The sequence below is a fragment of the Mchenga conophoros genome, linkage group LG6 (assembly GCF_057382185.1).
Source record: "Mchenga conophoros isolate Kocher_MC1m ecotype Shallow Benthic linkage group LG6, M_conophoros_male_GT1.1, whole genome shotgun sequence".
In the NCBI taxonomy this organism is placed as follows: domain Eukaryota; kingdom Metazoa; phylum Chordata; class Actinopteri; order Cichliformes; family Cichlidae; genus Mchenga; species Mchenga conophoros.
In genome coordinates, this window is record NC_140531.1 from 33,212,470 (window position 1) to 33,235,310 (window position 22,841).

The following is a 22,841-nucleotide window of genomic DNA, read 5'->3' on the forward strand; positions in this document are numbered from 1 at the left end:
ATCAAAGAAATTATACTGATGAAATATATCAAAGTGTTAAAGCCAATATAAGCATATAAAATGCTCCATATATCTTTTGCATTTTCATTTTAAGTGATTCTATTCAATTTTGTTTCAAACTTCCAAGGCATCAATGAACCATATTTCCCACCAAGATGGCTGCTTGATTTCATGTTTTTAAAGTCCTGCAACAAATTTTTTTTTGGGCTTCAACCCTCCTGAAAGTTGAGCCCAACTTCCAGCTCTCCTGGAAGTTTCTTGAAATACATTAAAAACTAATTGAGTTGCTAAAGGTATTATTATTACTATGGAGTTCCAATTAAATTTGCTTGTGATGAATATAACCCAAACAAACTCATCATATGCATATATGGAAATTGTCTGTGCTCTCTTTTCTTGCCTGTGCATATTTTTCTGCATGAATGAGGAATCCGGTTTATTGAATTAATGCCCTAGAATGTTATGATATTCCGCAAGCCCACATTTCCTTTACCACAGCTCACTTTACAGCCACACTGACTACATGAAAGTAAAATCCTGAACTCTGAGTAGGAAATGTAGAGATAAAGGAAATGTGCTGTGGAAGAAGCAAAGCACAGATCCAAAATCAAAAAGTTAACGATTGACTTTTGACAGATACAAATTGTTTCAGCTACCTTTAATTCTAATAGCATAGTCAGAAATATGCATCGATGAATCCTCAGTATTCTTTTAAACAACCAGCAGACATGCACATATATAGCACACCCACAAGAGATGGATTCCCTTTTTGTCTTTTCTCACAATCCCTCTAATCCTTCCTGAGGCTCTCACTCACCCCCACCACCACCAATATGATTCACCACCAGTTCCTCCTTATGCACACACACAGTCAGAGTTAAATGTGTCACGTAAGAGAAGACGAATAGTAACACCAAACTCAGACAATTTGTCTTGAAACCCTTGACGCTGTTTTTGATCTGTGGCAGGAATGCAGAGTGAGTCTGGGTCAACATTACAGAGGAGGTGTGGTGGAGAGCGACTCTGTGCAGCATGATCATGTTTTTTCAATTCAGGCAGAACCATGAAAGATGTCATTTTCCAAATGAACCCGTGGAGCTGGATAGCTAGGTAAAAAAAATCATCTGGATCCAAACAAATGAATAGCTGCATAGATATACCTGATGATTATACACTAAGTTGTGTTACTGAATGTTATTTCTCTTTTAGCTCAGTTGATGTCTAATAAGACCTGGGGAAGTATCTGTTCAGTGCTTAAATTCTGTTTAGCAGTGCAGATATTGCATACTGGGTTTTTTGAGCTTTTCATTTAAAAGCAGGTGTCTGCTACAACTGCTGAAAACCAAGTTATAGGACAGAGAGAGAAAATAAACCTAGTAAACTGCTAAAAGCCAGGAGAAGGTCACATTCATCATTCAAAAAAACTGTCAACCTGCATGATCAACTATGTACATTTAACATCATGAGATACATAACATACTAAATGAACCTTAAAGAATGAGTGTTTGGCCATCTGCCTTCACCAAGGTCAGTAGCATCATTTTCAATCACAGAGAGGTTTTAAGTACGTGTCATCCAAGATTTGTGTTCTTCACAGGAATATTCTAATGATTTAATATTATTTCTTTTTACTATATGATGAAGTACTTTACACGTCCTAAGGCATTAAAATAGAGCTGAAGTAATGTAAGACCTTTTACTTACTGATGTTAGTTAATACATGCTATCTCCTTGACTGGAGAGCATGAGTTTTAGCGTGCAGTTTAAAGTGTAGGAAGCTCTTGGGGTAGTGCTGTTTCCTTCTCTAAAAATATTACTAACGCAATAGCGTGTGCTATCTATTTTAATTGGTGTGTGATCTTAGCTGCTGCTGAGCTGCAAGGACCTCATTGTATCCAACGGCCAGTGGCAGAAGTCTTGAGATGAATGTTGTTAGAGCCTGACGGCTCGTATGTGCAAAGCACCTCATTCCATCTTGCTAATGTAAAAGGAAATATGACCAAAGAACTGAAACATCTGTCATCCAATCTATTGATCAGGTCCTACAGAGTGTTTGTGGTGAAGATGTTATGGCCTTGCAACTTAAATAATGTGAACTGAGTGGATATATTTTCAAATGGCAAACGGCCATTAAAAATGGTAGACATTTGGAGCTGTGCTAAACCACTGAACTTCAGAAATAAAGCAATAAAGTTATGCTTTGCGTAATTCATTATAATTTCAAACCTGAAATGGAAGAATAAATAAAACAGAGTAAGAAAAAAATTAACAAGAAAAATAAAATGAACACAATTCTTACTGTAAGCAGAACAGCACTGTGCTTTGAAGACAACTTTAATCTGCTTTTCACCATTGGTTTTTGGCTTGCCTTTCTCTTTAGTAACAAAATCTAAAAAGCCTTTTGTGGATGTGCTCACAAAAAGACAAATCCACTGTATCTACAGCTAAACAGACTGGACTTACTGAACGCTAATCCTGATGTTGGTATGTCTAATCAGAACATCTTAAAGCAACACATCACTGACTGTGACTGAGGGAAAAAAAAGGTTCATTATTATCTCAGAGTTATTATACAGTCGGCATCACTGGTTTATGGATTTCTTGTTCATACGAGTAGTCTTAAATGACTTAAATGAACTTTCTTGATTGCGATGTGAATTAAAGTTATTACATAACTATGGGGAGGGTCACAGTGTGTTAGTGAAAGGACTTGTGAGGATGAAAGTTATCAGGAGGGACATATCCCTTACTGCCATTTATTTAGCTGTGACCTGTAATTATTAATCTATAGTTACTGCCTCTTGTTTCTGCTTATTTATTTAATTATTTGTTTTGTTATCTTTCAATAAAGCAAAAACTTGGGCATTAAAGACCTATTGGGTATCTGTACCTGATGCTGAATGTAAGCATTCATGTTTCCTTGTGAATGACACTGAGGGAAAAAGAAAAAAAAATCATTAATGCAATGCAGATGAATGAAAGGTTACATGAAGGCCAAGGTGTTGAAAATAACAAAAACCAGAGAGAAAGCAGTAGAGTTGTGGAACAAAGTCCTGTGGATTGAACCAAAATTGTAAATCTCGATCAAAATGACAGAAAGAAGAAAGAGTAAGAAAAAAGGATCAACTCATGACCCGAAGCAACACCTCATCTGTCAAATATGGTGGTACTTCTGTTACTGAGTGTGTATGGTTTGCTGGTGGAACCTGACATTTATTGATGATTTCAGTACCGGTGGAAGAAACACGAATGCAGTGGTGCAGGAGACTTCTGTGTGCTCAGACTGAACCAAATGCAACAAAACTCAGTGCATGATATCATCAGTAATGGCTGCAAATATAAGCCCAGTGTAACCAAAGAGGTTTTTTTAGGATGAAGACAAGCAATATCATCAAGTGATCTAGTCAGAAAACATGATTAAATTTATAACAATCAGTAGATAACCATCATTTTACAATCTACTTTTACTGAACCGCTAACCCTGTAGAGCCGCAAAGGTTGAGGGATGAATATTTGTGGTGTGGACTGTGTTACCAGATGAGTTACCGAGTGCCAAGTAACATGGAAGAAAAACTTTCATTCTTAGATCGCTTTCATTGTCGCCAGAGTTTCACCGTGACCTTTGAGTTAATATCATTTCCTGCTGTTCCTCCATCTAGACTCAGCCCAGAACCCGCAATCACTTTTCACTGAGCTCTTGACCATGCTGAGATCAAACTGAACCGCAGCTGGCCTTTAAAGCAACATAGTGGTCAGCAAAGTGGGTAATTGTTGTCTCATCCATCCTCAGAGTTCTAAAACTATCATAACGGTCTATAAGCCAAATCACTGCTGAATGAAATCAGGTGATGCATGTGATAAACAGAGGCGAGTAAATAAAAGCAGCACTGGATTTTTATTCCTTTGACAGTTGCATTTAACTTTGTATTAGCTAAAGTTAAAATTTTGCTATGTGTGTTGCCCTCGTTTGTTAGTGAAGTCTCGTTAAGACTCAAGCTTTGCTTTTTAATCTCATGGAGAAAACCAGCGGGTGCGTCATAATGATATGGAGGAAACTTCTCAGTCACAAGGTAGGCCTGCTCAAAAACATCCCCTATTTTATCCTCTTTTGTTTACTCTAATGTTGGACACAACAAAATTAAAATGACTTCTACGGCGTATTCAATAAAATTTCAAATTATGAAATCATATCAGGAAAGTATTTACTGAGGTCATACAGCAAAAGATTCTATATAGACTGACCTCTATTTGAACCAGAGGAGTCAACCTCTCCAGGCCATTAGAAAGAATGCAAGTTTAAGGCAGTCCTGCATTGGCTTCATTTTTCAGTCCCAGAAGCTATGTCCATCTTTTTTCATACTGCCTATGGTTGAATGGAATGTATTTAATGTGTTTGTTGAAAACTGCTGTTCACTAAGTTTCTGCAGCTCTTAAATTAGTGACAATCCTCTGTAGCTTTGTCACCTCTTTCAAAGTCTTTTGCATATGAATAATTTTACTTACTGGTCCAAAGTGAATTGAAATCTTATGAAAACAAAATTCAAAACTGTTCTTCAAATTTTCATTTTTAAAAAAGTGATGCGTTTACTGTCACAGAATCTAAATCAGTCCTTTATCCTTAGCTTATTTTCTTTTATGGAAATGAAAGGGAATAGTTACTTTATTCAAGAGCTTTCAGAGCATTTATCTTGGATGATTTCTCACTCAGTCTTTTAATTTTAGTGGATTTTAATATTTGCTAATACTGTGGTTCACAGTATGTTTAGTAGATCTGTCCCATCTATCAGCAGAGCCACACAGCAGATCTTGTTTTATTGGCATTTCTGTTAACTTTGAAACTGTTGATATCTGTATCTCAGGCTATTGCATGTGAGTCTACGCTTCGTGCCACATTCCAGCCACAATCCCTTTCTTGTTTCATTATTCCAGCTGCTTTTACTCTTAAGTTTCTGTGCCTTCAAAAGTCTAGCATAGATGCCTCTTACACAATCAGGCAGTATCTCATGACTCTCTTTAACATGGCTTGCTCCATTATAATCAACAACATAGCTCCACTTAAATTCCAGAAAACCAACCCTCCTAGCTGAATGAATCTATCTGTGCACTGTTGATTCTGACTCTTGTACTGTTGATGGATACGCTCGACACCAATTTCCAACTTAGCTTAAAGATAGAACCTTTATTGTCCAAATAGGAAACTGCTCATCATCCTCAGCTTCCAATAACTGTGGCGACCCTCAAGGATCCATTTTAGATGCTTTTTAAATTTTCATTTTATATGCTCCATCTATGTACTCCAGCTTCCTCTTCCTCCCACAGTGCAAAGACATGTAGTTACTGAGATTTGGGTTAATTGGTGGTTCTAAAATGCCCGTAGTTGTGAATGTGAGTGTAAATGTCAGCCTGTTTCTCTGTTAATTCAATTCAATTTTATTTATATAGCGCCAAATCACAACAAAAGTCGCCTCAAGGCGCTTCATAGATACAGAGAAAAACCCAACAATCATATGACCCCCTATGAGCAAGCACTTTGGCGACAGTGGGAAGGAAAAACTCCCTTTTAACAGGAAGAAACCTCCGGCAGAACCAGGCTCAGGGAGGGGCGGCCATCTGCTGCGACCGGTTGGGGTGAGAGAAGGAAGACAGGATAAAGACATGCTGTGGAAGAGAGACAGAGGTTAATAACAGATATGATTCAATGCAGAGAGGTCTGTTAATACATAGTGAGTGAGAAAGGTGACTGGAAAGGAAAAACTCAATGCATCATGGGAATCCCCCGGCTGCCTACATCTATTGCAGCATAACTAAGGGAGGATTCAGGGTCACCTGGTCCAGCCCTAACTATATGCTTTAGCAAAAAGGAAAGTTTTAAGCCTAATCTTAAAAGTAGAGATAGTGTCTGTCTCCCGAATCCAAACTGGAAGCTGGTTCCACAGAAGAGGGGCCTGAAAACTGAAGGCTCTGCCTCCCATTCTACTTTTAAATACTCTAGGAACAACAAGTAGGCCTGCAGAGCGAGAGCGAAGCGCTCTAATAGGGTGATATGGTACTACAAGGTCATTAAGATAAGATGGGGCCTGATTATTTAAGACCTTGTATGTGAGGAGCAGGATTTTGAATTCAATTCTGGATTTAACAGGAAGCCAATGAAGGGAAGCCAAAACAGGAGAAATATGCTCTCTCTTTCTAGTCCCTGTCAGGACTCTTGCTGCAGCATTTTGGATTAGTTGAAGGCTTTTCAGCGAGTTTTTTGGACATCCTGATAATAATGAATTACAGTAGTCCAGCCTGGAAGTAATAAATGCATGAACTAGTTTTTCAGCGTCACTCTGAGACAGGATATTTCTAATTTTAGAGATGTTGCGCAAATGGAAGAAAGCAGTCTTACATATTTGTTTAATATGTGCGTTGAAGGACATGTCCTGGTCAAAAATGACTCCAAGGTTCCTCACCGCGTTACTGGAGGCCAAGGTAATGCCATCCAGAGTAAGAATCTGGTTAGATACCATATTTCTAAGATTTTCAGGGCCGAGTACAATAACCTCAGTTTTATCTGAATTAAGAAGCAGAAAGTTAGCGGCCATCCAGGTCTTTATGTCTTTAAGACATTCCTGCAGTTTAACTAATTGGTGTGTGTCATCTGGCTTCATGGACAGATAGAGCTGGGTGTCATCAGCATGGCAGTGAAAATGTATGCTATGTCTTCTAATGATACTGCCTAAGGGAAGCATGTATAATGTAAACAGAATTGGTCCTAGCACTGAACCCTGTGGAACTCCATAATTAACCTCAGTGTGTGAAGAGGACTCTCCATTTACATGCACAAACTGGAGTCTATTAGATAGATATGATACAAACCACTGCAGCGCAGTACCTGTAATACCTACAGCATGTTCTAATTGCTCTAATAGGATATTATGGTCGACAGTATCGAATGCTGCACTAAGGTCTAGCAGGACAAGCACAGAGATGAGTCCACTGTCAGAGGCCATAAGAAGATCATTTGTAACCTTCACTAAAGCTGTTTCTGTGCTGTGCTGAGCTCTGAAACCTGACTGAAACTCTTCAAATAAACCATTCCTCTGCAGATGATCTGTTAGCTGTTTGACAACTACTCTTTCAAGGATTTTTGATATGAAAGGAAGGTTGGAGATTGGCCTATAATTAGCTAAGACTGCTGGGTCTAGAGATGGCTTTTTGAGTAAAGGTTTAACTACAGCCAGCTTGTTAGTCCCGTGTCAGGTTGACGACCTGTTCACGGTGTACCCTGCCTCTCGCCCTGTGTAGCTTCCATCAAGTTTCATTGTTGCTAGAAAAATAGATGCTGTACTTTATGTCCTCCAATTGGGGAAATGTTCCTAGAAGGTACATAACACAACAGTATAATAAATTGGACACGAATGAAAAGCCAGAAATACAGAATACAAATGAGTGAATTGCTAAAAAAATATAAATTGACTGTTTAGAAAGACTCATTTATCATAAGTACCTGCTGTTCCCCAAAGAGAAAAATAAATAATATGACAACAGTTGGACACAGAACAAACCTCGAATCCCTGGATGATGCTGGAAGTACTGAATGCCCTGTACAAAATGTACTTTAGTCAAAATGTTGAATCTTTTTTTTGAACAAATACATTTGTGAGGAACAGTGTTTATTGACTGAGAGCTAATGAAGTGATGGGCCTCCTGAAAATAAATAAGGATTTTTGTCACCACTGTACACACAGATGGCTTACATAGCTGTGGAAAAGTAACACTCTTGAATATGTACGTGAGCAGGTTAAAGATCATAATCACTACTGTGAAGGATGGTATTATTAATGTAAAGGGCACCTAGATTAATTCGTTCGTTAATGATTATGTCCGAATATAATAACTTAACCACATAATTGTGCAAATGAAGTAGTGATCTAAAGCCTCGGGGTGGGGGTGTTGAGAGGCATTAAACTATGTCCTTGTTCTAATGAGGACAAATCCCTGAAGATGAAGTTATTTCACAATCACAGCCACTGTTATTTCACAGTGTGAGCCTATGGCACAAGAAAAAGCATCAACACAAAGACTACCCTGTTTGTTTTATGACATAGACTTAATATAGCCCAGTGGGTCTGCAGCTAATTTATTAAATGTCAAAAATAATCATCACAAAAAATACGGCATGACTAACAGCACCTTAATTTTGTTCCAAAATAAAGCTTTACTATAATGTAATAAATACAAAACACCAATTTTAAATTAGTACTTTAATTCCAAAAAACATTTGTTAAAATCTAAATCAGAACTCATCACACTGATCCTCCAGTTTCATTTTTTCACAGTTCATCCTAGGATGAAGATGCAGGGTTACTTGGATGCACACTTGGATGACGCTTCACACGTTTCTATGCTGCCCTCTGCAGGACAGACACTTTAAGGCAACATGACTTTACAAGTTCTGTTAACAGAGCAGGCAAAGCACTTCAGATGCATCATTTCTCTGAACCGAAGTGAAAGTTGTCACAGAACAGTAACTGGGATAAGACATTAACGTTGCTAACCAGAACTTTACTTTTAGAACATGCTTTAACATACAGCATGTGTTTCTAAGCAGCAGGTCAATCATAATGATTTCAAGGGTCATCTCATAAAACAGAGAAGCATCCTGAGACAAACTCTGACATGCATCTAATTAGAGAAAACACTAGGATTAAAGAATGCTACAGCAGTTCTTCACAGGAATCTTTATAGATTTAAAAAGAATTGTAAGATATCAAGTGGTTATTGAAAATTTTACTACAGAAGCTCTGAGAAGCCAGTCAGACAGAAATAAAGAAAAAATCCAGTGATTTTTAAAAGGGTGGTCTATTCCTTTTTTGCCACTCCTGTGTTAAAGCAACTCATTCTCCTTCCCAAGGCTTCAAATGCAGTCATTTTACACAATACGCACAAAGTGTCCGTTGGCATTGATGTACTGACACACTGATTATGGCATTAGTTGGTGGCTGTCGTTCCCAGCTTGTCACATAAGGATGAACAAACTACTCCTTTCACATCTGAATGTACGTGGTAAGGTTTATTCTTGAATGTAGAGTGTTAATGATGTGAAGGGTCATCTTGTAAAAAGTGTGATCATTCCATAGCAAGTAGTTTTTGATGGTTAGATGTAACCAGTGGGTGATAGCATTTAGAAAAAAAGCAAAAGCTTAGAAATGTATTTTCTTTTGAAATGTGAAGAAGGAAGTGGAAGACACCGAGCTCTGAAATGTGGCGCGAACTGCAGTCTCCTGGGTGACAAACTCGTGACTTCTTTCACATCCCCTTTAACTTCAGAAAGCGTATTTTGTCGCCCTTTAAAAGAGGACCCATTATGTCTCAGCACCTAATATTGCCTCAGCCAGTGCATCAAGGGACAGATGCCAAAAGGACACTTTATGGGTATCTCTGCAGCACTAGCAGTAGTGCTTTATCTGACACCTGTGAATGAGAATGTATTGATTTATGACTTAAGAACAGGCAGGAAAAAGAAAAAAAAATGATATTCTATATTTAATATTATTCATATGGGAGAACAGATGAAAGAAAACAGACTGTGTTAGAAGGTAAAACTGTTTTGGGGTTTTTGGGTTGTTTTTTTTTGTTTTTTTTTTTAATCTGCCCCAAATTCACAATGTGTTTGTACAGTACGATTTTTGGTCAAGAGGTTGTCCCTGTGTTTTGAATGGAATATAAACTCTTATGTGAGAATGAGTGCAAAGAACAGTAACACTGATGACTGTATCAGATAAGAAAAGGTGGTGATTTAGACCCATTTTACTTCAAGTTAAACCCAACAAACCCCTAACGAGCTATGATGCATTTCTATCCAAAGGAAATTCATAAAAGTAATGTTAGAAATGTGCCAACACACAATGTAAGTGCCTCGTGTTTATACTAAATGCTGAAATTAACATGAGGGCCTTTAGTTTTATTTATAACATGGAATAGAGATACCTCTAGTGGCCAAAATTAGTACTGCAAAACACTTTCCCCCCAGTAAAATAACAAATTAAGAAAGATTACTCTGGCAAAAGAAATTCCAATTAGTCAAATACAGGAGAGTTAAGACTTTAGATAATGTGCAAAGCCCTCAATTTGCCACGAGGGCTTCTGCACAAAACAGCCTCTATCTTCATTAGGATTTTAACAGCCTCCTCCTCTGGTTCACACTTTCTCCACTAATTTCCTTCTCACTTAGAAAATGCAGCATTAGCAAGACTGGTCCTTATCTTCTCTTGATCTGAGAGTGAAATGCTAACAGAGGAACCAAGTAAAATACAAAATATCTGGTAAACGATAATGTAACTTTAACCTGCGAAAAGTCGATTTCCAGTTCTAAAATATAAATTAATCAACAAGGAAGATAACAAATAAATCAGTACCAAGAGTACAGCCCACATGGTTAACGTTGGTTGGAATGGTTATTATGGAATTACGTAACAGCTTGTTTAGTCATGCTTCAGTAATGGCTTTGGTATTTACTGTTACGGTCTATCAGAGTCACACTGAGGACAAGGCCGTGCTGGGTTTGTTTTTAAGCTTCATAAGTAGATTTTACAATTCTATAAATCCTAAACATGTCTTGGTATAATATGATAACAATCAACGGTTAGAAAAGGACTTATTTAAGCAACAATTCTTAATTCAATTATTACAATCACGTACCCATCTGTAGCTAAAATGATCATGGATATCCATTAATTTTATTATCTGTCATTCTAATAACCCATTACAGACCTTTTTGATTAAATCATTTCTAACTAATATCATATCATTAGTATTTATGGATAATCAGAAGAGGATTAGCTCCTTACTGGAAGTTGGTGCTCCAAATAAAAAAAACAATTTAACTACTAGCTGTAATGTAGAGGTAGAACTAAAGGAGAGGGAAAGCATACACAAGCCATAACAAACTGTGTGTGTCTTCCTTCCTTCCCTTCTTTCCTTTGATGAACAGCAGAGTGACTGTGGGTGTAGTGATAGGCAGTAAGGGTGGCTTAAGAGCGGCTGGTCAGAGGGCAATCAGGAGATGATACGAATGCCAAAGTGTTTCTTGAGCTGCTCAAGGAAGATGAAGGTGAGCACTGTGTGGGGAATCAAGCGGATTCCTGCAGGAACAAGTCCCTGTAAACAAAAGTTACCAAGAGATTACTATTTGTAAGTTTCCTCTAACAAATCTATTCAATTAGAGCTCCTACATGAGATTAGGCAATAAACTAAACAATGCTTTTAATATTTTATTTATTATTTTTGTAAGGGTATTTCTTTTTTCTTATTTTAATTTCATGGAGGTCACAGGTACAGATGAGGCTGTAGATGAAAAATAGCTTCTTGGTGATCTCAGTCATTTGCAGCAATCTTTATTCATCTTTGCTGCCCTGTTGAATAAACTAATACATAAAAATGTTGCAGTTTGTGTTTATGCACAATGCCAACGTCATCAACAATTATCCCCAGCAACAACAAGAATAAGCAGTACTGTAAAAGATTATCTGCCCCCGCATCCACCAGATCTCAGCAACATAATCAATACAAGGCCCTGAAATGATGAAATCCATGGAAGTACAGCAAGTAGAAACCTGAAAGTCTGTCATGTCTCTATATCCTCTGGTAGCAGCCATTGTTAACCTCAGCTGCTGTAGGTCAGTGGTTCCCAAACTGTGGCATGCGTACCACCGGTTGTACATGGGCTCCCTCTAGTGGTACGCGGGAAGTATCCCCCCAAAAAATAAGATTAAATAATATGCCATGTTCTGACTGAGGGATTTCTGAAAAATTTAAAACGTAGACATTTCTGAGGTTGATAAAGTTTATTTCAGGTCATACAACCACCTCTAAAATGTTTGTTTTAAAAGAGAGTAAAATAACTGAAGTGATACATTTAGGTTTTAAATGTATTTTGTTTTGTGTGTCTTTTACCTTGTAAAATGCGAGTGGACCCAGTTTGGCTGTTTCTCCTAAGCAATGCATCACCCCCTGAAGACAGAGACATTAATTAAAACTGAACACCAGCAAATACCAGGATTAAGGGATGAAAGTATGAGAAATGAAAAAGTGATAATGAATGATCCACTCACTGTATACTCTCCTTTTGAATTCATCAGCCTCGTCTTCAGTACGTCTAGAGGCTGACACAGGAATGTAGCACAGCCTCCCTGCAAATGATGTAGATGCAGTTCATATGAGTGAAGATCAATCAACAAAAATGTGAGTGCAAAATGTCTGTGTGATCAGTTATCAAGATCGTGGTAGTCTTGAGAGCTTGGAAAAGGAAGCCACTGAACTCTAACTTGGTGAAGACACTTCACTTCTTGGATGAAGACATTTTGCATCTTAAGATAAAGGTTCGTTCAGTTTTAAAAACTGACAAAGTCCACTTACTTATTAAAGCTCTCAAGACTTTATACCAACTGAATTAGACTAAAATAAAACCAGATACTTACCGCAATGAAGCTGGAAAGAAAGTGTGTGAATATGTTATCTCCCATCATGCCTGTTCCTAACACCAGCTGCTTGGCTTGGTCATAACATGCCAACTACAGAAGAAGAAAATAAGAGGAAGAAAATGAGTGTTAGTGTAAAAAGAAATAATGTGCCCTTTCTGAATTTCCTACCACTTTCGAATTAAATAGTTGGCTGCAATTTGGATTATTTAAAACACTGTTTGCCCAAAAGATAGTGACATCCTAGAATTTAGTTTTACAAAAAACAAACAAACAAGTCCAAAATACAGTCAAAAATGTACATTTTGAGTTTGGCTCCTCCTAGTGGTAGTACAAGAAAAAAAGACGATGTCAACAGGTGGGAGTGTTGAGTAAAAATATTAAGACAGCTGGCTGTAACAGTTACACAGCGATCAGTCATGCTTGGAGAATGCAATGTAACAACCACTGCATGTTGTCAAAATATTCTTGCTTTCTTCTTACACTCTATACAACAGAAATGCTGCTTGATGTTTTGCTGCTGCAGACCTTCAATGATCTGTCTCGAACATAAAATGTACTTTATACTCATTTTCTGACTTACAGTTTACATTTTTCTGATTACACTTTTAGAATAATTAGACGTGAGCAGTTAGAACAGCGCTACATTGCTTTTTGAATGTTATTTAAGTGAGCGTTACAAACCTTTTCAGCCAGAAAAGAACAAATGGGGTCCACTGTATGACGAAATATCCTTTTTACCTTGTTACTTTTAATTAAAATCATTCAGAAATGTTTATGGTTGTGCTACTCTGACATTAGAATGCATGCAAATTGCTGGACAAAATTATTTCAAGTATCTAAACAACTATCAAACTTTTCATAGTTACCGATTTTGATTATTCCAACAATTTAAGTCATGTCTGAATAATTCATTTAAAATTTTTGATCAATTAAGCACCAATCTTAACAGTTTTTTTAGTCCCTTGACTGTGAAAGAATATTAATTAAATGCAGTGAAAATACATTTAAACTGAATTTCACATAATAGACTCTTCAGATCACAAATCGACTGAATGATTTTAAATACAAATAATGTCGTCTATCAGGAAATAAGAATATCACATCAATAACCCACCAATATTAAAATTAAAATTAAAATAGATGCAAATCGCCCATCATTGACCCGAGAACTATTAAGGTCTCTAACATTTTCAGACATTGTGATAATTGTTTAAAATTGGTATTGTTAAAAAAAAATACAGACAATGTTTCCTGATAGGAAATTGTAGCCTGCGAGCACATTTGTACTACCGTAACTTGCCTGTCCCACAGTAACCATTGCTCCTCTGCTGGAGGCCATGGAGGCTCCTGAAAAGAGTTTCCTGATGCCCTCTGCATGACAGGATAGAAATCAGAAGTCACACGTGATACCCGTGAGAGCTAAACATGAAGCTACAGTATATCCTATTTGGTATTTACCTTCTCTGAAGACTCTAAAAAGTCCATCAATGGCGTGTTTGTAGCTGGAGGAAAAAAAAAAAAAAAAGCATTAAATTAATAAAAAAAACATTCAAGCCGAACTTTTTAGACTATGAATTACAACACTCACTTTCTCCTCAGTTCTGGTGGTAGTTTCATGTCATTCTGCATCCTAGGGACAAGCACATTTCATATATTCTGATTTCAATAACTAGTGATTGCAGTAATTTGGATACAGAACTGTAACTGTATGTTACCTGACATTCACCATGTCTGCAGGGGTCCCAACAAACCCACCAGTGAAACCTGTTGGCAGAGAAACCTTGTTGGAATGCGTGTTTGTGAAAGCCCGAGTTACAGAAAAAAGTAACAAAATATTTATGTGTGTGTGTGTGTGTGTGTGTGTGTGTTTTAACTCCATTAAACTTATAAACAGTTGGGTCCTTAGGTAACTGACCACTGACCCAAACTGTAAAAGCAGTTTTCTTCTGTTTCTCAGTGATTTCAAACAATAAAAGCTTTTCTCCTAATACATGTTCCAACCTCCAAAGGCTCCCAGCAGGACCTTCTGGTAAAAAGGCATGGGGCCCTGGTTCGTGCTGCCCATCATGTCCCTCACTGTTTCATAGATGGCAAATCTGGTGAGGGAATATGACATCTGACAAGAGAAAGAAAACAAAGAAAAAGACAAGAAGAGAAAGAATTCTTTATTTAATTATTGAAAATTTTGTATTCTGGTTCTTTCCCCCCTTTTTCTTTTCTGTTTTCTTTTGTAAATCGACTAGTACGTACGTACGGACGGACAGACCTACCTACCTAAAGCAAAGCAGTTTTAAAAGCAGCCTTTACATTAGTGAACTTTCATAAATTCTTCATTTATTATGTCCCAAGTAAAATAGTTCAAACCTTTAGTTTGTTTTGTTTTTTTCATTTTCAGGATTCACATAGGACTGATATCAGGCGAGTCAATCAGTAATCACATGGTCAGACCACCATTTAAGAGTTTTGACAGTACAGAGAGGTGCTAAGACCTGTGGGAAAATGATACTGACATCTCCATGAAGTTTGGCAACAGAAGGAAGCATGAAGTCCTCTAAAGTCCTTCTGCTGATAAAACCACGAGCAACACCAGCAGATGACATGGCACCCCAAACCACCACAGACTGCAGAAACTACACACTGGACTTCAAACACTTTAGATTCTGTCCCTCTGCACTTTCTCCAGACTGTATGACCTTGACATAAAACAAGGAAATAAAATGAAAATCACTTTCATCTGTAAAGAGTATTTTGGACCGTTAAACCAAAGTCCAGCTCTTTTTTCTTTATCCCAAGTAAGTTGTTTTTGACACTGTCTCTGGTTCAGGATGAACTGTAGCTCCATTCCTGAAGATGTTTGTTCGTGGTGGCCCTTGATGCATTGACACCAGACTCAGTCCACTCCTTCTGAAGCTTTTCCAAGTTCCTGAAATTACTTTTCCTGGCAATCCTCTCACGGTTGTGGTCATTCAGGCTGCTTGTTGACGTTTTGATACCACACTTTCCCCTTCTAGTCAACTTTCTATTGATCAATGCATCGACACAGCATTCTGCAGCCAGGCTTTGTCACCTTTGTCAACTGGACAACTGTCAAGTCAGCAGGTTTCCCATGACTGTGGCTGAATGTGATAGAGTGCACAGTACTACTACTGTTTAAATTTACACAAACTCTAAATAAAATACGCTAATAATTTGAGATAATTTGGATTTCTGATTTTTATGAGCCTCTAGCCATAATAATTAAAGTTAAAACAAAAATATTTGAAATATTTCTCTTTATTTGTAATGGATACAGATATTATAGTTTATTTTACTTACATAAAACATTTTCAAAATTGTCTTGAACTTCATAATTACTAATTCATTTAAACATTTGGGTGTATTTGGTATGGCTTAGGTGCGTGCGCCTTTAATTACAGGGTGGTTGAGAGGAGAGTTTAGTTCACTTACGGTCTGACAGGATTAAACTTGAACAACCCTTTATTGACAACTCTTCGTTCTCACCGTGGTCACACCTCTGCAACATTTATAGACTTGCAATTCACCAGTGACGTATTTGATCATATCCTGCTGCAATAAACCAGTTATTTTATTCATCAACCACAGTTAACTTCACATAATAGTCAGCACTACAGTGTAGTAAGTTCAAATAGTAACATTTTTAATCTCAGTACTATGCATGTGCTACAGGTACCAAATTACATGCTTAAAGTAAATGTCTCACTCTGTTTTAGTGAGAGAAACAACCAATGAAGAAAACAACACACACAAACACACAGAATCCTATGGTATGCACACAGGCACCCATACCTGTCTACATAGTGAAGCAGATAGACCACTGTATAGAGCCAGGACTCCGTCGTTCTTCACCACATGAACAGCCATTCCAATCATCCTCTTCTTTACCTCCTGCTGCGTCTGTAAGTGTACCTGGACAGACAGTCATGAAGATCACACAGTAAATACACAGCAAATAATGAAGAAACTGATATAATGTGTGTCTATTGTGGCTGATACAGCAACCTCACGAACTTTTAGTTTTACAGAACAACTTGTACCACAAGGGGTGACTCTGTATAATCTGAATTCTCTGGTATTAGTAAAGCTCTAAAACACTCACCAAGCTCTGATGAGACAGTCGTAAGAGGAGGATAAGTCATGATAATACGTGCAATTTAGGCAATCATAAAGAAGTTTTCCAAATGTGTTACCAAGATATACTTGTTTTATTTTTCTTATCAGAGAAGGTCAATGGTCCAAAATGTGGCTTTAATCCTATGTTATTACCAAGATTACACCATGAAGGTCACTGAGCCTTCAAATGAAACTGTTGTCAGTGTCTACTGCAGTAAAATAGATGTATAAATAGTTATGATTCCTTGAGTCGCTTTTTTGTTTAATCACCATCCTGCTGGTTTACACTGACAGACTGTTTTTAAGCACAGTTCAATTCAAATGGGAAATTTAATATTCATTTCCTAGTTTTACTTTGGAGCTCTCAGTATCTCGTTTATCACAGCTTTTCAAAGTATCAGCAGTGACATGGAGAACTACTGACAGTCTGTACTGAATTCTGTTGGGTTGGGCTTAGGACTCTCTGTAAGACAGCCAAGTTCTTCCACCCCAAACTCTCTAATCCATGTCTTTGTGGACCTTGCTTTGTGCACTGGTGCGCAGTCATGTCTTGCTGTTCTAAACTCTCCCACAAAGTTGGGAGCATGAAATTCTCAAAATTGTCTCTTTATGGTGAAGCATTAACAATTTCTTTCACTGGAACTAAAGGGCCGAGCTCCACTCCTGAAAGGCAACCTCACACAATAATCCCCCTTCCGCCAAACTTTATACTTGACACAATGCAGTCAGACAAATACCGTTCTCCTAGCAGTAGCCAAACCCAGAGTTGTCCATCAGATTGCCAGATGGAGAAGAACGATTAGTCTCTCTCGAGAAAATATCTCCATTGCTCTAGAGTCCATTGGCAGCATGCTTTACATCACTCCATTCCATGCTGCTCGGCCAGGGAAACCCATTCCACAAAGCTCTCTACGCACTGTTCTTGAGCTAATCTGAGGGCCACATGAAGTTTGGAGGTCTGTAGCTATCGACTCTACAGAAAATGACAAACCTCTGTATACTATGCATCTCAGTATCCATTGATCTGGCTCTGTGATTTTATGTGACCTACCACTTTGTGGCCTGAGTTGGTGCAATTCCAAATAGCTTCCACTTTCTTACAATACCACTAAAAGTTGAACATGAAATATTTATTTTTTGACTGGACTTGTTCCACAGGTGGCAGCTTATCACTGTATCACCCTGGAAGTCTCTGAGCTCCTGAGAGCAACCCATTCTTTCACAACCGTTTGTAGAAGCAGTTTGCCTGACTAGGTGCTTGATTTTATACACCTGTGACCATGGAAGTGATTGGAACACCTGAATTCAATGACTTGTAAGTGAAAACTTTTGGTGTAGTATTGGGGTGTTAACTGCACAAGCACTACCCCGGCTTAAGCTGAGTTAAACTGGACTCGACAACATTTTGCATGTTTCTGGAATCTTATTTTTATTATTTTAAGCATGGCTGCACTTGAGGAACTTTTCCATTCTGTTCCTTGTTTATGCCAACACTGCTGTACGTGCTTTGTCCTCAGTGGTTACTATACTTAAGCTATCAGTGAACCAACACGCATTCACAAGCCAAGAAACACTTGTGCACACTCATCGTGTTGAAATATTACACCAGGATGAGGTGATAAGAGTCTGGCTAAATTATTGTCTTTTTAGGTGAGGTCAGAAAAATCTTGTTTAGCAACTCTCCAGTACAGGTTCAGAAAACAAAAAACAGTTTATCTGATGGTGTAATAGATCTCCTGATTAACACACATACAAAAAAAAGTATGCTGATAGGGCATGACCAGGCAGTTTTCTTATTTGACGTGGGTTTGGTGATACACGTCATTCCTAAATGCAGATGTCCTGCTATTAACGTTTATGGAAATGTGGTTTGTTGGTATGCGTTGGCTTTGTAAGTTGCAAAGTCGCAAACTGCCTTAATGTTGGGTTACAAACTACAGAATAAACCCCCAGTTCTTTTGTGTATGATATGCACTAATTATAAGCGTATCCTTTCTTTTCTTTATCCAATGACAGCTCCCTACAAAACCTATAAAGTTGTTATTATGGTATTTAACTCGTGGGGGAATGAAGGTTATTACAGAGGAGTAAAGGTGACATATTTAGGCTGCAGTGGAACACCGCTCAATGCTCTGAACAACAGACTGAATACTTTAAATCTGTTTTTATGCTAAAAGATAGCAAGACAAGCAGTGACAAGCAAACATGGAATGCGACTCACTTCAACCGTATATCAAAAGTAAACAGATTCAGTGAAATTCACTTTTGTTAAGTAAACAAACAATTCTCCCACATGGGATCCAATTCACTCTGACACAAAGAATAACAATGGAGCAAAACAGCATCACCATTAGCTTTCAGAACACACCCTTTCATTTCCACAACAAGGAAATAAGCTGCAATTACTTGCCCTCAGTTTATGGAAATAACCACAGTACTGTATACAACACAATAAAAACTTGCACAGTCACTCTATTGTCTCACAGTGAAATCACTTTGTTGTTCACTAATGTAGACTATCATGTTAGACAAGAATAGCTTGTCAGTAATAAATCTCAAAATCACCTTAAACTAACTAAAATCAGGTTACTAACAAAAACCCCACGGGGGACAAATGTTGACTACTTTTTTATCATTTCCCGAAAACTAGTCCTTGAGGCAACTTTTGTTTTGGTTTAGCACTATATAAATACAATTGAACTGAACTGAACAGAAGCATCTATAATTTATGTTTTAAATAATACTTTTAGAGGTCAAAGGTTCATCACTGTCATGAAAGGTGCCTTGATTTTTCCTCTGCCATAAACTTGTATTTTAATCTTTCCCATAATTTGTGTGCCAACTACGAAGATGAAGCTACACTTCAAAAACATCTCCAACCAGTTCACAAGCTAACACACATAGAGCACTTCATGGCATTTTTTGCAGTGGGGTAATTGCAAGCCTTAACTACATAATTGCACACCACAGGACTTCCTGAGGACCAGTTGGCCTTATTAGGCTCACATGCTGCTTTTTTCTGTGCAATCAAAAGGGAGTAACATAAGAAAGAATTTGAGTAATCTGTTAGAGATGTGCAAATTTACTTCTCCATGCAGCAATGTGACGAAATCAACAAGAGTGAACAAGCATGTCCCTGCAAACACTCACAGATCTGCATTCTCCACCAAGGAGAGTATGTGGCAAAAGTTTTTTTATTTTTTTATTTCTCAGTGTGATTTAAATTGCACTTAATCTATTGATATCCGAACATACATTCTCTTCCATTTATCCATTTCACACTTGGGGCAGCTGGAGCCTAACTCAGCTACCATAAAGCGAGAGGCGGGAGTATCCCCTGGACTTAATGCCACCCTGTCGTAACACCACTTTTTTTATAATTTTACTCAAGTAATCAACATGTTTTGCTAATTAGACCTGTATATCCTAGACTGGAAGTCTAGTCCCAACTTATCTTAATTCATAAGTCATATATGTGTCATGAGTGGGCCTGAACAATAACGCCACTCTTCTAAAATTTGTCATAAAAATAAAAAGTATAATTTATCCATTTACAAAACAATTAGCAGCCTGAGATAAATACAATTTCCAAAATATATTTCAGTTTTCCACATTTAATGAGACTACTGTCACTGCACAATGCTTACAGTTTACAGATGACAGGAACAAAAATCTTCACATGTAGTTTTTGTAGCTAATCAATAGTACGTTTTTATTTTATTTTAATCAAGCTTTTTAAATATTGTAATACTTGAATTTTCATCCCATTTTTACTCCTGTAATTAAGCCCAACATCTCCGCCGAAGGGTTAGCAGTACATTTAAATGAAACATTGGGGTAATCGATGCCTTCACTGCAGGTTTCACACTTTAAAGACTCGTTCGATGGGGCAAGCAATCCGACGGCCCAGTTCGGGCTCCCAGACCGGATGTTTAACACATCTGTCTTCGACCATGGTACCTCGAAGTCTGTCTGTCTTTAATAAAGGCTGAAGGTGTGCAGCTTTTGAAAGGACAGAATGATATCTGAAAACCACTCTGTGATGAGCTATTCGCGAATAACTAATATGTCATGTTCCCCAGTACTGCCTCTGGGAACAGCTGTACCCATGTGTCAAGGCCTGCACACGCGGCGGAAGGTTACTGTGCCCCTTACGCCGCTCACCTTAAGGAGATCCAGAGGATGCGTGCAGCAGGCGGCTCCACATGATGCCAGCCCACCGAAATACCACCGCGACATTCGTTTTTCAGTCATGCTACCAGGCTCTGCTTGTCCCGTGCAGATACAGCGGTTACTTCCTTCCTGTCAGTCCGACTCGACACGCTGTCCGGCTGCTAGGGTGGCTTCGTGGCCTGCTGGGAACAGCTGCTGTATCTCTGGTGGTCTAGAGGACACGGATAACCTCGTTAATCTTCAAACATTGCGATAAGGGCCTGCGCTAAGGACCGGGGACTTTGGCAGCATCGCGCACACTCGCGCCACATCTCTTCTGTGTTTTGGTCTCGAGCTGAAGCGTAATAGGAATCAGTAGTTCTCAAGAGAAGAGGAGCACAGCCAATTGTCAGTGAGGACGGCGGATCTGCCTACTGTCCCCGAGAGTCGAGATCCAAAGGTCGACAGCGGTATGAGAACGCTACAGCCCCCGACACAGCAAAAACTCACATAGCCCACTTTTGCATCTATGAACTGTCACGCTTTTTAAAGCGACAGGCGTCCTCTGCGCAGCTGCAAACAAGACGAAGTGTCGCACTGTCCCTTTAAGAAGAGAACTGTCGACATTCTCACTCAAGCGGTAACGAGCCATGAAAAAAAAAAGAGTTTGGTGATGGATACTGTTCATATAAGACAACGTTTTATCACGCGAGACCACTTCAGGTGATTAAAAAGTGTAATTTAGTCATGCAGGAGGGGGTAGCATGTCCAAACACGTGTCTCTGAATGGTTGTTTGGTGTTTGTTTGTTTTTCAGACAATTAAATATTAATATTTAGAGAAAGAATACGCTTAAAGGACTGTAAAATAAACGAAATATAAGTGAGGCGTAGTGTGGGTAATAGCAGGCCTTAACATAAATATTTAATCCCTAGACAGATAAATATTACCTTTGGTTACTTCACCCGTTGCCTACTGATGGTGGTCAGAGGGCTCGGTGGCGCCAGTGTCCGGCAGCCTCACCTCTGTCAGTGCGCCCCAGGGTGGCTGTGGCTACTGAAGGAAACGGTTTCCAAGGCCTACTCCGTGGATCGGCTTCCTCCGAGGCGTGGACGTCTATCAGCAGAGAATGTACCTTCACCTATCAGCAGAGAATGTCCCTTAGTCTGTAACACAGTCAAATATATTCTCAAGTAATATTCAAGCATGCCATTCAGCGTGTTAGTACGAGCTCGGGAGCAGCTTGGGAGAACAAGAAAACAGAGACTGCTTTAGATTGTCTTCCCAAAGTGACTCAACTTTATTCACAAGTACAACAGTTTATATAGAGGGTAAAATTCATGAGACAGCAGATTTATCAGTTTAAACCAGTACAGACCAAGATAAGGCAGCGTCTTCCTGCCCTTGGGTGAAGAAGCATCCTTTGTGTAGTTTATCAGTTCAGCTACAATTGTGATTATCTCAGCGACATATTTTCAAGGCACAAAACGAAGAGTTCTTTCATTAGTGAAATCTGAAACAAACCATTTGGCCTTCAACAGGCGTCTCCTAAAAGATTAAGAAACTAATGTAGCTGAGGGAGTGATCTCTGTGGTATTTCAACCTTGTACCAGCCTGTGATTCTCACACATCAATTCTTGGGTCAAAGAGAAAAATAACTAAAACAAAGGGGCCTTATTGAATGACAGAGTTTTCCTGCATAATGTCACTATAAAACAATATCCAGTAAATGCTCCCATGGTACTAAAATACCTAACAGCTACAATGTAGCTGCCATCACCAGTGTGTGAATGTGTGTGTGAATGGGTGGATGACTGGATATGTAAAGCGCTTTGGGGTCCTTAGGGACTAGTAAAGCGCTATATAAATACAGGCCATTTGGTTTTGTTAATTATTCCCATATATTCATATATTGAACATGAACATGATTTTTTAAAACATAATCTCCATTTCAGAATATATTTGTTTGTACAGGCACAGGAAAGAGCTTTGACAGTATGACAGTGACAGGGGATTTCTTTAAATCACCCTGTAATTCTTCAGCTAAGACACCTGAGTTAGAAAACACAGAGACTGCAGTCATTTTTACACGCGT

General features: G+C 38.4%; 1 protein-coding gene across 2 annotated transcripts; it reads right to left on the reverse strand.

Moving 5' to 3' along the window:
• Positions 1-8,231: 8,231 nt before the first annotated feature.
• slc25a10b (solute carrier family 25 member 10b) lies at positions 8,232-22,499 on the reverse strand. Of its 2 annotated transcripts, none has more exons than XM_085277536.1 (12): positions 21,770-22,499; positions 20,760-20,979; positions 16,272-16,391; positions 14,466-14,580; positions 14,180-14,228; positions 14,053-14,094; positions 13,923-13,966; positions 13,765-13,835; positions 12,462-12,554; positions 12,096-12,173; positions 11,938-11,994; positions 8,232-11,142 (listed from the first exon to the last, which is right to left on the reverse strand). In XM_085277536.1, exons 2-12 carry the CDS (start codon positions 20,847-20,849, stop codon positions 11,041-11,043), a joined length of 861 nt encoding a protein of 286 aa, XP_085133662.1. In that variant the 5' UTR covers positions 20,850-20,979; positions 21,770-22,499; the 3' UTR covers positions 8,232-11,040. The 2 variants fall into 2 exon arrangements, with proteins under 2 accessions (XP_085133662.1, XP_085133661.1); XM_085277535.1 differs by having other exon boundaries at positions 21,697-22,499.
• Positions 22,500-22,841: the final 342 nt, after the last annotated feature.